This window comes from Cynocephalus volans, chromosome 10, assembly GCF_027409185.1.
Source record: "Cynocephalus volans isolate mCynVol1 chromosome 10, mCynVol1.pri, whole genome shotgun sequence".
Classification (NCBI taxonomy): Eukaryota; Metazoa; Chordata; class Mammalia; order Dermoptera; family Cynocephalidae; genus Cynocephalus; species Cynocephalus volans.
In genome coordinates this window covers 2,002,217-2,016,972 of record NC_084469.1, presented here as the reverse complement: position 1 = coordinate 2,016,972, position 14,756 = coordinate 2,002,217, and the positions used below count along the sequence as shown (strand labels likewise).

The 14,756-nt window shown below is 55.1% G+C and overlaps 1 protein-coding gene across 1 annotated transcript; it reads right to left on the bottom strand.

Moving 5' to 3' along the window:
* Positions 1–451: 451 nt before the first annotated feature.
* Positions 452–13,368, bottom strand: CAVIN1 (caveolae associated protein 1). Its single transcript, XM_063110722.1, has 2 exons — positions 12,725–13,368; positions 452–2,913 (listed from the first exon to the last, which is right to left on the bottom strand). Exons 1-2 carry the CDS (start codon positions 13,193–13,195, stop codon positions 2,209–2,211), a joined length of 1,176 nt encoding a protein of 391 aa, XP_062966792.1. The 5' UTR covers positions 13,196–13,368; the 3' UTR covers positions 452–2,208.
* Positions 13,369–14,756: the final 1,388 nt, after the last annotated feature.

Sequence of the window (14,756 nt, the reverse complement as noted above, 5' to 3'; positions counted from 1 at the left end):
CCCTTGAATCCCAGCTCCATTGCTTACCAGCTCCCTGACCTTAGTCAAGTCACTGTTTCCTCATCTCTGAAAGGGGAATGATGACAGAATCTACCTCCTGGGGTTGTTATTAGATTAAATAAGCAATTGCATGCCAAAGTGCTTAGAACAGTTCCTGGCAGAAAATAAGGGCTCAATAAATTGGCTATTATTGTTGTCTCCCTCGCTCCTTTTGCCCCGGCCCCCTCCTGCCCCAGGCAAGTAGGGCAAGTTTTCTTGTTTTGGGGGGTTTTTTGGCAGCTGCGAGGTACAGGGAACCAAACCCATGACCTTGGGGTTATAGGCTGTGGTCTAACTAACTGAACTAACCAGCCAGCCCTAGGGCAAGTGTTTATATCTAGTCTTCTCCCTCCTGCCCTCTGTAACTCATCCTATATAATGGTGGCCTTCAGAGAATACAATCCAACACAGATCCTTTTAGAAAAGCAGGTTTATTGGTCACCAGGACACAGCAACGTGAGAGGCTCCCGCGAGCCAGCAGAAAACTGCGTCTTTTTCAGAAAACAACTCAGGCCCCTTCCGCCCAAAAGCACCAAGGGACCTTGTCCCACAAGCCCCATCCTCCTTCAGCTGACATGTCTCCAACCACTCAGGAAAGAGAAAGGAGAAAAGGAAAAGGAAGAAAAAAAAAAAAAAAAAAGCAAGGCTTTGTATTGTATAAAAGGTTTGTGTCCCCAGGATCCCCCCACCCCCCTTAAAACAATTAGCTGCAATTCTAAAAAGCAGAGCAGGGAAGGTAAGGAGGAGGTGGGGGAGGGGGGAGAAAGGAAAAGGAGGAAGCCCTCCAGCTCTCCCTTCAGGCTGTGACTTGGGGGGAGGGGGTGACCTTACTTGACAAGCCACTTTCAATGGTTAGGAATGGGGGACTGAAGTGTCCTGAGGACAACTTGGTCAGTGGACTACAGACATAAGGCCTCCGGAATGGAAGCAGCGCTCCCCTCACCCCCCCCAAATTCAGGAAAGGCACCCCCAAGGGCAAGGAAACCAGCGAGGTATTGTCAAGTTCTGCAGCTTTGTGATACTAGCTCTAGGGAAGGACCCCGGGTAGAAGCTGCCGGGAGTGAGCCAGGGCTGGGTGCTCTATCCTGTGCTCTCCTTACCTCCTCTCCAGCTCTCAGCTTGGTGGCCTGGCCATTAGCATCGTGCTCTCCAGTCTGCCTCCTGCCTAACTCCCAGCTCTCCACAGCCTGCTCTTGCACCCTTCTGGGACCCTAATATTCTGGGCTTTGAGAAATGGGCTGAGGAGCACTGGGGGCACCACCCAGACGCTTTCTCAACCTGTACTTCCTGACCCTGAAAATGGTCCTTCAGTCCTCTGAGAACCCAAGTATGGTGAGATTCTTGTCCCGTGTTTCTCATGCTGCTAACAAGGGGACTTCACCCCTCTCTTCACTCATTTGCACTTTCCTTTATTTCCTATTTTCCTTCCTAAAGCCATAGCCATGTGCTCCTGTGTGCAGGTGTATAAACATGTAAGTGTGCCCTTCCCCCCACACCTCCGTCGTTCCACACCCCCTCCTTCCCCAGGCGTCCACTTGGCTCCAGCCTTCCTTGTTGGGACCCTTTGCAGACATAGCCTGTACTGGACCCTCATCCAGGGTCAGAGCTCACTCTGCCCTTTCTCCCCCACTGCCTCAGGTTCCCCCCAAAGCTGCTTTCATGTCCTTCTAGGAGAGGAGCCTCCCACGTGGGCAAGGGTCCCCTCCAGGATTCACTCTTTCCTCTTTGGGTAATTTTGGCTTTGAAACCTACAGGGGTCAGGATGAGAGGAGCTCAGTGAGCAGGAATGACAGCCAGGTGTGAGTGTGTGGCAGGGGGGACGTTGAGGGGAAAGCAGCCTCCTAAGGGGGGCCCAACCTTGGGATCACAGCAATTTCCTCTAGGACCCCTGACTTGGACAACCAGGACATGGGTCACTCCCCTTCCCATTTCCACCCAGACTCTGTCCAAATTGGGGCTGTCGGTGGCGGCGGCTGCCTCCCCCTCCCGTCGTAACAGCTGTAAGACTTGGAGGGGTGCTGCTCGAGGGGAGGTGTTTTTGATTTAGAAAAATCTCAGCCAGTTCGGGGCTGAGCGAGAATGCGGAAGAGAAAGTTGGGCGAGGGAAAGGAGCGGGGGGGGGGGGGGGGGGGGGGGCGGGGCGGGGAGAGGCCGAGCCCCGCGTCCTGCTCAGTCGCTGTCGCTCTTGTCCACCAGCACGGCGTCCGACTCCTCGGTGATCTCCAGCAGCGTGTGCACGTCGGGGCTGCTCCCGCGCAGCAGGTCGGCGGCCTCGCCCTGCCCCGCGCCGCCCTCGTCGTCGGCGCCCACCTCCACCATCTCGGTGGCCTTGAGCACCTCCACCTCGCCCTCGCGGATCTTCTTGACGTGGAAGGTGAAGGGCGGCACCTTGTACACCGCCGTCTGGGAGCGCGCGTACACCACGTGGTCGGGCGTGAAGGACTTGCGCAGCTTGTCGCGCGACGTCTTGAGCTTCTCGCGCCGCTCGGCGGGCACCAGGCGCGTGCCCAGCTTGTTCATGCGCTTCTCCAGCGTGTGGCGCGTCTTCTCCAGGTTCTCCTTGGTCTTGAGGCGGGTCTTCTCCAGGTTCTCGCGCGTGCGCACCTTGGTCTTCTCCATCTTCTCCTTGGAGAAGGCCTTCTTGAGGTCGTCCACGCGCCGCAGGCCGCTGCGCTTGATGCGCTCGATGCGCTCGGCGCGCGACTCCTCGACGACCTCCTCCACCTCCACCGCCTCGTCCGACGACAGCTCCAGCGCCGCGTCCTCCTCGGGCCGCTCGGCCTCGCCCAGCTCGTCGCCCTCCTTCTCGGGCAGCGTCTCCGACTCTTTCAGCGACTTGCCGATGCTCAGTTTGGCCGGCAGCTTCACTTCATCCTAAGGGGTCGAGAAGAGCGGAGGTGAGAGGGGCCGAGGAGGAGGGCCGGGCGGGGACGCGGGGGCACGCGGGGCGACCCCAAGTCGGGGTGGTGGCGATCCCGGGGGAAGGAGGGGGACCTGCGTGGTCCCCGTGAAATCGGACCCATGTGTTCGCCCCTGTAAGCCCAGCACCTGGCACAGAGCTGGACACATCGTGGGCGCTGAATAAATGTGTGTTGAACAGGCAGCGAGAGGAGGGACCCGAGCTTCGGGTCGGAGATTGACCTGCTTCATAACTGCACTTGGGCTAAGTATCTCTGCAGCCCTCCAACCCAGTCCTCGCGCCCTATATCCACCCATCTGACCGAATTCAACCACTGCGGCCGCAGGAGACACGGCGTTACTGTGGAAATGGGCAGAGCGCCCTCTGGTGCCCGAAGTCACACACTGCCCGAGCCAGGCCCCAAAGCAAGGAAGTTTGGGAGAGACCGTTTAGGTCGAGTGGGGGTAGGGGGATGAGCTCACAGCCAGTCTCAGGCGGCCCCCAAATAGGGTAGCTTGAAAGTAAAGTAAAGGGACGACACTTCCCAAACTCAAGCCGTTTCAGAACCAGCCTTCGGGAAGGAGCGCTGTGGCCCACAGCCACCCCCCACCCCCTGCAATACCGTTTGGTTCCACTAGGGGTCATTCCTCGCCCCATTGTTTCCTTTCTCTTTTGGGCTGCTGGCGGGTAAAGGCATCCGAACCCGTGACCTTGGTGTTATAGGGCTGTGCTTTAACCAATTGAGAAACTGATTGAAGAAAGAGGAGGAAGCTAGCTGGAAGCCAAGGACATGTTTTCTCCCCAATCTGGACATTTCTTCTGGTTCTTCCTTGGAAGGCAACTGAGGGATTACTTTTATTCTTGCTTTCCCCCCCAGGCTTGAGCTCAAGGGGTGATAGTGGTCCCAGATTCCCCATGATCCTGGAGCTCAGAGCTAGTTCTTCCATATTCCTATTCCCCTTGAAGGACCTAGTTCCACCACTGTTTTCCACCCCGGGAAGGTTTTCCAAGATCTGCCTATGGACCAACATTTCAGGATCTCAGGATCCCTCCCGCCTGGCCCCAGTCCCACCAACAGGTAGTGGAGGCATAACACGGAAAGGGAGAAGAACATAGCCCAGAACATAAATTGGACCTCTTTGGCCCTGACTCTCTTTAGGGACTTTAGATGAAAGAATGAGGCGGTTTTTCTAAAGGGTTTTCTGAAGATCATTTCCTAGAATTGTAAGAAAATCCTATCACCTGAGAAACTGAGGCAACATAAAGTGACCCCTCTCATAGACATAGACACACACACACCTCCCTATACACAGGCCGCTTAGTGTCTCCGCACCACCTGCTACAGAAATTCCTTCCCCAGCCCCCAACTTCTTTCCTCTTCCCTCCCATCTACATCCCCCCAGAGTTTCCTGGTTTACGTTGAAAACTAGGAACACCCCCTCCCAACTTCCTTCCCTCCCTATCAATAGCATTAGCAGGGACAAAGAGGGAATGCTGGCTCCTCCTCTCCTCCAACTGGGCACCAGCTCTGCTGGGCACCAAGCCACCTCCAGCTCTCTGTTGCCCTACTACACCTCCCAGCAGGCGAGTTGACCTGGGCTTGGGGCATGCTGGGACTTGTAGTCTCCACCTGCCATAGGCGGCTTGGTGCTATCATGGGCATCCTAGGGCATTCTGTCCATCCCTCTGCCTCTTGTTATTCACTAAGGCATTGAAGGTGTGCTTTTCTTGCTCTGAGTATAGGAGGATCCCAACCTCACTTAGCATTCCCTCCAATTTCCAGATTTTGGGTATCCTTCTGCAATCACCCTCTCCCTGCCTGCTACTGTAGACTTGGGACTTATATGTCATTTTAGGATTCTCTAGGACTCGATCTCAACCCTCCACTACCTCTTCATCCAGCTCCAATCAGAATTTACCTGTAGCACCAGTATCAAAAAAAATCAGCTCTGATCTTTCCTTCATAACCTCCCAGATGAAAAACCCACCCACGCCCCACCAAAAGGTGGAGGACAGCCTCTCCTTTTACTAAGTTCAGACAATGTGGATGGGCTAGGGAGGGATTAAGGGTGACTGGCAGGGAACAGTCAGGAAACAGTCCCAGCTGCTGGAAAACAAATCTGCATTGTCTCCCTGCTCCACCCCCAGCATCCCTGATTCTCCCCCTGCTCCACCCCAACCCCTAAAGGCTGAGCTGGTTGGTTTTCCTGGCTTCTGGCTTCCTAGACAAAGGTCTGTGCCAGCTGAGCTTGGAAGAGAACAGGGCTGGGGAGAGAGTTGCAGACTTCTTGTAGCCAACCCCATCTTCCTAGTGCCTGATGAAAGGTCTCAAACTACAACATCAGGGAACAATCCCAGTGAGGGGAAGTTTAATCCTGGACTTGGGGGAGCCTCCCCAGACTAGAAATCTACCTGGGGGATATAACCCCATTCATTAAGGGCTTCCCCTAGGGTGATGGCTTACACCAGAGGAGCTGCCTTCTGGGTGGAAGGTCAGGGGATGGGGGAAGAAACAACTTGACCTGAATGCCTGGATGATGTCCAGTAAGCTGGCTCTAGACAGTGTATACCACTATTAGCTTTTCCCCTCCATTAATGGATTTCTCTTTTCTCCCCCTTTCCAAGCCAGGTTTCTCCCATGACTCACAGCCTTGGAGTGCTGTCTTGGGCCCACCCAGTCTGCCTGTTGCTACAACAACCACCAACACAATCCAAAGGCACCTCCCCCCACCCTGGGTACACATGCCAGGCACCTTGTCCCACCCCTACTTCCCTGGCAGAGAGCTCCTAAGCCAAAGGAGGGGCCTCAGGGTGGCTAGGAGGGAGGGCTCTGCTTGTTCTGTTTTCCTATTTTTATTAAACAAAACCACCACTCCCAACAGGCTTGTTTTCCAGAGTTACCTTTAATGACCAGGTCTGAACAAAAGCATGCAGAGCTTCCCCTGCCCCTCACCGAGCACACGCAGCTCCCCAACCCAGGAAGGCACCCGTCCAGGGTGGACTTACAGGAGCCCCAGGGAGTCTCCCTGCCTCTTCCACTCCCCCTGCCCCCCCCCCCAAACCCTGCTGTGTAAACTTAAGATCTTCTGGCTTAGGAAGGTTTGTATAAGATTATAATTTAACTGAGCACCTGCTATGCACCTAGCCCTTGGCCACGCACTTCACATTTTAGGGAGAAAGGACAAGGGCCACATGGCTCTGGGTAGGAACCTCTCTTGACTTAGAGGTAACCAGCTCTGTCACTAAGTACCATCTGGGAAAGACCACAGAAGACATTGGAGAGGTAATTTAGAGCCCCAGGGTCTGCTTAAACACTGTGTTAGAAGAGAGTTCAGAATGCGGGAGAAGTGAAGAGGACGGGAAGTCTTCTAAACTGAAGTTTTATAAACTCTGTGTTAGGTAGCTGAGACAAGGGGTAAGAGACACCGAAGGCAGATGGGTCCCTCCCTTCTGCTATAGGATGCATTCTCAACAGGGTGATATTGCCCCCAAGAGGGTCAAAGTTGATTTTGGTGGGCGGGAAGGGGAGAACTTAGATATTACAATGGTGTGTGCTCCAAAGAGCCACAGTATATAAACAGATATACAGTGTATCTATAGTATTAACATTTCATGACGGAGGTGGACAATTAGGGAAAAAATATCGCAAAAGATTCCTTAGGATGATCATGAAAAAAAAAAGTTGAGAAACACTGTGCTATAGGGAGGCCAGAGGATCCAAGCCAGATCCAGCTAAAATGTTCCCCCTTCTGGCCTCTCTGAGTTGGCAGCTTTTGGGTGCCCCACCCAAGGCAGGATCTGGCAAACATAAAGGATCTCTTTGCAAAACATTTTCTAAAAAAACTGGAAAAAAATCAGTGTAAATGTTTTCCTCAGCTACAGGGAGGGAGTGGAGAGGGCCCAGAACAGACCCCAGGCCTGGGCCTCATGGGGGTCCTCTCCAAAGAGGCTTTGAGCCAAGCTGGCCTGTCCCCAAGGAGGAGGTGGCAGGGGCAAGGGAAGAAAGAATCAGAGGCCATGTGCAGTTTCATACAGCTTCATGCTGGGCAGCCTTTGGGTTGAGCTCAAGTATGATGTTGGGAGCATCTACTATTAAAACAGAAACCAAGAAGTAGGGGAAGGCCCCTACCCTTCACCTGCCACCCCCACTGCACACTCCACATTCACCTAAATTCTGCATAATGAAAGTGTTTTCACAACGCCCATCACCCAACCACAGGGGGCAGGGGCTTGGAATGGCTGGCACTGACCACCACCAACCAGTGAGCTGATGGTGGACCAGAGTGACACCCCATGACCACAGCCCCATGGGATCCAGGACACCTTAAATACCCCCACCAGCTGTCGGCTCCTCTGGGGTGGGCAGGGGCCGAGGCTCTGGGTAATAGGGCAGTGTCCTAGGCGTCTGCTCCAAGGTTGGGAGCTCAGGCACTGTCTCAGGCTTCAGGTCAATGGGCTCAGTCTCAGGCAGAAGGTCAAAGGCACGATCTTGGGTGTTGCTGAGTCAGAGGGTGCATTCAGCTTCTTCTTGGGCTAAGATGAGGAAAAGGGGTTTAAATGGGGTTTGTAACGGGTGTAGATGGGGCTGAAAGAAAGAGGCCTTGTTGGCATGCAGAGTTGGGGCTGGTGAGTCAGGAGGGGGCACACATGTATTAGGGTGTAAAGAAACTACATTTTATTTTTACTTTTTAAAAAATTTTTTAGGTTAGTGTGGGATCGGAACCCTTGACCTTGGTGTTATCAACACTGTACTCTAACCAACTGAAATAACTGGCCAGCCCCAGAAACCACGCTTTAAATGCTTCATCAAGAGAGCCCTGGGGCCAAAAGAGGTGGGACAAACCCAGGCCCATGAATTAATAAACACAACTTCAACTGAATCTCCTCCCTTCCTCCCTCTAGAATCTCCTCCAGCCCCATCCTTGGGCTCCTACTTTCTGCCCTTACCCAACCACAATCGTGGGATGACTACGGCTATTGGGGGGCTGGAATGGTGGGGGAAAGAGGCTGCTGGGGGTGAAGAAGGAGTTTTCCAAGAGGCCAGTTGTTGGACTGTAACTGGGGAGGTTCAGATGAGTGAAAGAGAAGGCATACAACTTCACTGTCTTCAGAGTCAGATGCTGCTAATCCCAATTATTATTCCCCAGGGCAGGGTAGACACTGGGTGCCACCCCGGATAAGGAGAGGGAAATGCATGGGAGAGGGACATCCTGGCTGTTTCCCTTTGGTCATGTCCCACCTCCTGTCTCCCTTGTCCCCCCCCCCCCCCGCCCCAGCTTGGGATATCAGACACTAAAATACCCAGAGAAATCAGGATCCAAACCCAAGCAATTTTTATGACAGGTAGGCCTGTGTCCTGGTGCACCCAGCAGCAGCTCTCAACTCTCCCTCCTGAGAGATGGAGCTGCCACTCTTGCCTGGGGCAATCAGAAGTCAGGAGAGAGGGACAGTTGAGAACACTACCAGACTCAAGCAATAGCAGTGCTCAGTAAAGCCCATAGTCACAAAAAACCAAAGCAGAAGCTCCTGACCTACTCTGCAGAGTACAGGGAAGAGGTGGGAGTGGCAGAGAGGCTGAAGAGAAAGGGAACCAAATGGCCCTCTCCTAGGCAGATGCAGAGTCCATGCCAGGGGACATCCATAGCTGGCCAGGGGCTCCACTCTTTACACCCTGCACCCCTCCCCAATGTCACTGGGCCAGGTGACCACACATTGCCTCTAGGTCAGCCCTCATGAGACTGAGCAGCTAATGGCCACCAATGTTGCCCACTGGTAGCCAACACTGCATACGCATACACACACACAACCAGCAGCCCCAGTGCCAGGACACTGCAACTATCTCCCTCAGAGAATGAAGAAGGCAGAACTAACCCTAGGTTAGAGCTAGCCTCCACCCTGATTCTTGCTGCAGAGCCCTGGAATGAAAGGAGGGGGTGGGGATCAGTGAGTGTAGCAGAAGAAGTACACCTGGGTTCTGGCTCCAGCTTTTACCAATCACTTGAGTGACAATAGGAAAGTGACTTCCCCTCTTTGGGCCCCAGCTTCCTAAACTACAAAATAAAAAAGATGAAGTTGATTGTCTTTAAGGCATCTTCCAGCTCAAAAGGTCTATAGTGACAGAATGATGAAATACTATAATATGATTCCAAAACGTGGCACAAATCACTGCTCATCTCTGAGGTTGGTAGCTTGGAAATAATATTCCCTCCCCTCTTGCTATCAGTTGCCCACTCGCCCACTTTGTGACTTGACTTTGAGCTTTACAATAGTCAGATTTTACTCAAAAAAAAAAAAAGCCCACAAAAAACAAAACCAACACACACACGCAAACAAAAACAAACAAACAAAAAAAAAATGGAGGGAGAAGCAGATGGATAGTATGATTTCCTTTAGTCTTATGAACAACTCTAAAAATACCCTCCCCTCCGTGGACCTAGTGACCAGGAAAAACAACATAAACTCAGCTTTTTGGAGGAAGGGTGTGGTATGCATACTCTCCATGGCCACTAGGTTTAACGGGTGAAAGGGACCAGAGTCCCAAGCTGGGAGTATTTCTGGACAAAAGTTTGGAGTTCTTCTGGAGCAAGGTAGCCCTGATTTGCCTTGAGACCAGGAAGGAGTTATAGGCTGGGTTGGAATCTGGGGAGGAGAAGCCAGCAGGCCCTCAATCCAGCCCTGGTGTCCTCCCCTTTAATGCCCATGAGCCACCTAATCCCTTAAATGCTTCCTGGTTCTATCCCCAAGCACTTGGAGCAGGTCTGATGGGTCTTAGCCACTGGTCCACGTGTAGATCACCAATTTTGTCTCATCAAAACTGCTCTAGAAAACATTTATTTCCAAAAGAACTCTAATAAAACATCCAAATCATTGCCTGTGAGAATTAGCTCTTTAATGATCACCGTCTGCCCATTTGCCTGGTGTTTTAGTGCAACTGCCTCCATACCCACAATCTGGCCTGGTCCCCCTGCAGCCCTCAGTCCACTAACTCCTATGACTAGTAGATTCACTTCTCTCAATCACTAGCTGTTGCCTTGCTAAGTGTCACCTGATAGGATGGGATGGTAAACTGCTAGCTTTTGTTTGGGAGACAAGGAGGGCAATGCCAGAGAAGGACAGTAATAACTTGGAAGTGACTTCAAGATGAAGACTGATATCTTGGGTGGCAGGTGCTGAATTTCGCGTGTGTGCGCGTGCGTGCGGTGAAATGCAAACAACCTGTGAGATCATTGTGTCTAGTAGTCCCCTGAATCTGGGGTGGGGCCACACAAGGGATTCCCTCCTTTTCCTCCCAGGAATAGGGTGTGGGAGGCCAGATGTGCTGATCCCACAGCTGGGGTCTTCCCACCCCTTGGTGCTCTCCTGCACCCCACCCCCATTGCCTGGTCATCACGGCCCACATCTGCAGTGGGGAATACAGTATCCCTTCCCCTGGTTCCCTTCCAAAGAACTCACACTATCCCTGGAGTTCTTTCTCCAAATCTCTCTCCTTGGCTGGCCACTTAAGCACCCTACCCCCTCAGCTTAACTTTACCATAAATGCTGCCACCCCCAGTCTTCCCTATTAGGTCTGCCAAGGCACAGAGCTATTTTTATCTCATTCTCTTCCCAGGCCTGCAGACCTCCGGGAGGAGCGGCCTCTGCTTTCCTCCAGCAGCTGAGCCCTCACCCCTTGCCCCCACCTGGAACATCTGCTCTACAGCTCAGGGAAGTTGAGCCCCACCCCAGTAGCTGGAATCTTTTCCTTTCCTCTGTGCTCCCCCCAACGTTGGGTCCATTTTAGTCCTCAGTTATTTTTCCTGTTGGTTGAGGGCTCAACTTGAGCCACTCTTTGCACCTCAGCTGTCTGCCCCCAACTGGCCCTGCTTTAGTACAGATGCAGTAAAAGCCATCCTGTGATTAGAACTCTCCCCCCACCATCCACAACGTAGAGACATCCTTGCCAAATGCTGGAGAGAGCATAACAAAAGAATACCTTTGGCTTCTGCAGAGAAATCTTTCTCCCTCCCTACCCACCTTTCTTCTCTCAGAATGTCCAACTTTGGCACAGGGAGGTTTACCTCAAGGCCAAGAATGGTGTGGGACATTTAGAGTGAGAAGGATCACCAATTCAAGTTCTTCCTGGCGACCCTCTACCACACCAGGCTCGCAGAAAAGACAGAGCTGGGTTGCTGTCCCGTTCCCTCGATCCCCCTCTCCTCCAATAGGCAGATCTTTTTTTTTTTTTAAATCTCACAAGCCCCCCCCCCCCCCCCGCCCCATCCTGCTTCCTTCAAGCAGTTAAAATGGAAACAGCTCTGGCAAACATTTTCTACCCAAACGGCGGGGGGGGGAGGGGGGCTTCTTAAAGGCCAAGTAACTGCCTCTTGGGAGGAGTCCTTCAGCAGTGAGTAAGGGTGGGGAGGGGGACAAGCGCCATTTCTACCTTTGTCCCATCACCACCTCCTCGGACAGGTGCAGGCTTACCCCTCTGCTTGTCTACCTAAACACCTGTGTCTCAATCATGCATCTCTCTCAATTCCTCCTAGAGAGACCAGGCCAAGGACCTCACCTTACCCCAGGCTGCCCAAGAGGGGTCTTCTCACGAAGGGGGTGTGGGAAATCTAGCCTCCTTTTTCTTTCCATCCCTTCATAGGGAGAAGAAGGGAAGAGGGAGCACAAACTAGCCCCCCGACCCAATCCCCGCCTCCTTGGGGTGAGAGCACCGACCCCGCCTGCGGGAAGCAGGGAAGGGGTAAGGCTGGGCACGTTCCCGCGCAGCCAGAGATCACCAAGCCCTCAGCTCAGACTTGCCCCCTAATAGCGCTGGGGGCGGGGGACAGGCGGGGAAGAGCAGCAACGCTGAGATTCCCAGGTTTATTTGAGGTTATGATATGAAAACTACATTTTATCCCCGCGGGAGGAACAGGGAGGGGTGCAAACGGAGCGACAAGCGGCCGGGCGGAGCCTAGGGCGCGCCAGCCTCGTCCCTCCCGCCGCCCCGCCCCGCCCCGCCCCCGCCGGCCTGCGGGCTGATTCACCGCGTCGGGACCGCGGGACCCCACGCCGGCCGCCCGCCCCCCGCCAGCCCCTCGCGCACTCCGCCCGCCCACCCTCCTCTGTCCGCGCGCCCGCTTCCCGAAGGCCGAGGGTGCTGGCGCGCCGCGGGCTGGGGTGTCCTCGAGGGCCTGAAAGCGCCCGGAAGCCAGGGACAGAGAGCGGCGAGGGGCCGGGGTGGGGGGCCGGGGTGGGCAGTGGAGGCTGAGGCGGGGGCGCGCGGTCGGGGACGGGGGCGGGCGGTCGCGTCCCTCGCCTGGCGCAGCCCCCGCCCGTGCGTGCCTGAGCCCTGAATCACCCGCTATATTGGGCCGGCAGCGCCGGAGGCCCCAGGCCCGGGCCCCGCCGCCAGTGTCCGTTTACAGCGGTCCCCAGCGGCCGCCAGAGACCCCTGCCATTCCCTGAAACTTGCCCAAGTAGGAAGACAGAAGTTTGGCAGAGCCAAGATGGGAGCAAAATCTTCGAGGGGCAGCGTCCCCGAGTCCAGCCCCCTAACTCGGCTCCGCTCTAAGTTTGCGACCGGAGGGAGGGCCCTGGATAGGGAGGCGCGGGGTGCCGAGCGCGCCCAGAGAGTCCGCCGCTCCCCCCGCCCCACCCTCCAGCCCTGCCCGCCGGAAAGAGGGTGGATCCCCCGGCGCCGGGGCCAGCGGGCGGGAGAGCCGCGCCGCGGGCAGGTCTCGCCACCCCAATCCCCGGGCCGGGGACGTGGGCCGGGCGCTGGAGCTCTGGACGCGGGCTGCCCCGCGGGCTCACCTGGTAGATCATGACTTTAAAGTTGCGGCGCCGCAGCAGCTCGGCCTCGTTGACCTCCAGCTTCTTGATCTGGCCGGCCTGGCGCTCCAGGCTGCCGCGCACGGTCTTCACGTTGACGCTGACCTTGCGCACCTTCTCCAGCAACTTGCTCACCGTGTTACTGGTGGTGGCGTGTGCCTTGCTCAGCTTGCTCAGCTCGCCCTGGATGCTCTGCACGGCGCCCTCCATCTCCGCCTGCCGCTCCTCCAGCTGGGCTTGGGTCAGCTGGATCTGGTCGACGGCGCCGATGATTTTGTCCAGCAGGCTCAGCACCAGCACGCCATTCACCTGGTCCGACTTGATCAGCTCCTCAGAGCCGGCCCCAGACGGCTCCTCCGTGGCCGGCGCCCCCACGGGGGAGGGCTCCGGGCCCTCGGCGTCGGGGTACCCGGGAAGCGGCCGCTCGACGATGTGGAGCGTGACGTCCTCCATGGCTACCCGGAGCCGTGCGGGGCCGGCCGAGTGGAGCTGGAGCCGGAGCCGGAGACCCGGAGAGAAGGAAGAGCGGGAGGGGGGCGAGCGAGCGAGAGCGGAGGAAACTCGAGCCACGTCCGTGCGCACCGGGACGGCGGCCAGAACTACCGGGCCGGGGTTTGGTCTGCTCCCCGGCTCCCAGGCCAAACCCCGGAGCCTCGTCGCCTATTGGCTGGCTCCACCCCAGAAAGGGAGGGACCGGGACAGAAGGGGAGACCGACGGGGCGGTGGGTTGGGGGGGTGGAGGGGGACCCAAGGGCCTAGCGCCCCACCCTTCCCGGGATGGTTGGAATAGTTGGAGCCGGAGACTAGGGCCTCCTCTGGGAGCGGCGGGAGCGGCGGGAGCGGGACGGGCGGGGGAATGTGAGCTGGAGAAAGGAATCAGGTCCTAAAAGTGTCGCTCATTTACCTCCCGTGGTTTTGTTTGTTTGTTTCTTTTCTCATCCGCAAACCCCCTTCAACCTTTTAAGATCTAGAGCTGAGGGGCAGGCGGACCATGAAATTCTGAAATTATAGGCAAAATATTGTATTTGCCTATATGCCTAGTTTTGGAGAGCGAAAGGATCCTTGCCCTCCACAATCTTTTCGAAAGGGCTTCTGGTTCACCTCCCTCCCCCAAAGTCACCATCCACTGTTCTAAAAGCTGGAGGGGGTGTTTGAGGAAGGGAAGGAAGAGAACTTAAATTAGGGTGACGGGGTGGTGAGGGACTGCGAAGGTCTTCTAGGTTCCTCTTAGGAGTGTCTTAAAGAGAAGGATTAAGATGGGCAATAAAACAGAAAGTAAAGCCTTTTACGCACCTCTCTCTAAAAATCACCTTTCTCTGTGATTCCCCTACCTGCTTCGGATGTCTAACTGACACTAATCCCAGAAAGCAGGAGCTGTGAGTCCATTCCTCTCTCTAGATCCCAGAGACTGGGAATCAATTGTTAGGTAAACAATCAGAGAGGTTACCTAATCCACCTCCTCATTTGACAGATAGGAAAAAGAGGGCCCGCAGAAGACAGGTGACTTGCCAGAGGTCACTCGCAGGTTAGTGTTGACATTGGCACTTGAACCCAGGTCTCTGGACTCCTGCTCCCTGGCTCTTTTCACCTTAGCACTCTGTGCCTCTCACTGGGACAGGGAGATGGTCAGCCATGGCCACCCCACGTGTGTTGATTTTGAGCCTGCTGGCCTGAGGATTAACTAAACCCAAGGAGGGTCCTTGGTGCAGAAGTCCAGAGAAAGAGAGGCTGCCCATCCTCCCCCCACTTTGCTCTCTAGCCCAGCACTGGGCTGTGAGTCCCCTGGAGACGGACCAGCTCCCTTTCCCACAGAAAAGCTGCAAACCTCTTCCCTGCTTAGGAAGCCAAATTTGGGTTTCCCCAGCTGGATGGATGATGGTCTCAGCCAAAGGTCACTTCTAGTATGGCATCCATTATCATTAAGAGGAGTGAAAAACTGCACTGTGGGGACCTCAGGCCTCATCAGTCCAATCAGAGAAGCCACCAAACTAGAAAGGAGCTCAGTGACTGGGAT

What these genes read in the sequence shown, in the direction of transcription:
- CAVIN1 (XM_063110722.1), bottom strand. Translation starts at nt 13,195, where the DNA reads ATGGAGGACGTCACGCTCCACATCGTCGAGCGGCCGCTTCCCGGGTAC. An exon ending in TTAAAGTCATGATCTACCAG is followed by an intron (nt 2,914 to 12,724) that starts GTGAGCCCGCGG and finishes TCGACCCCTTAG; the next exon opens with GATGAAGTGAAGCTGCCGGC.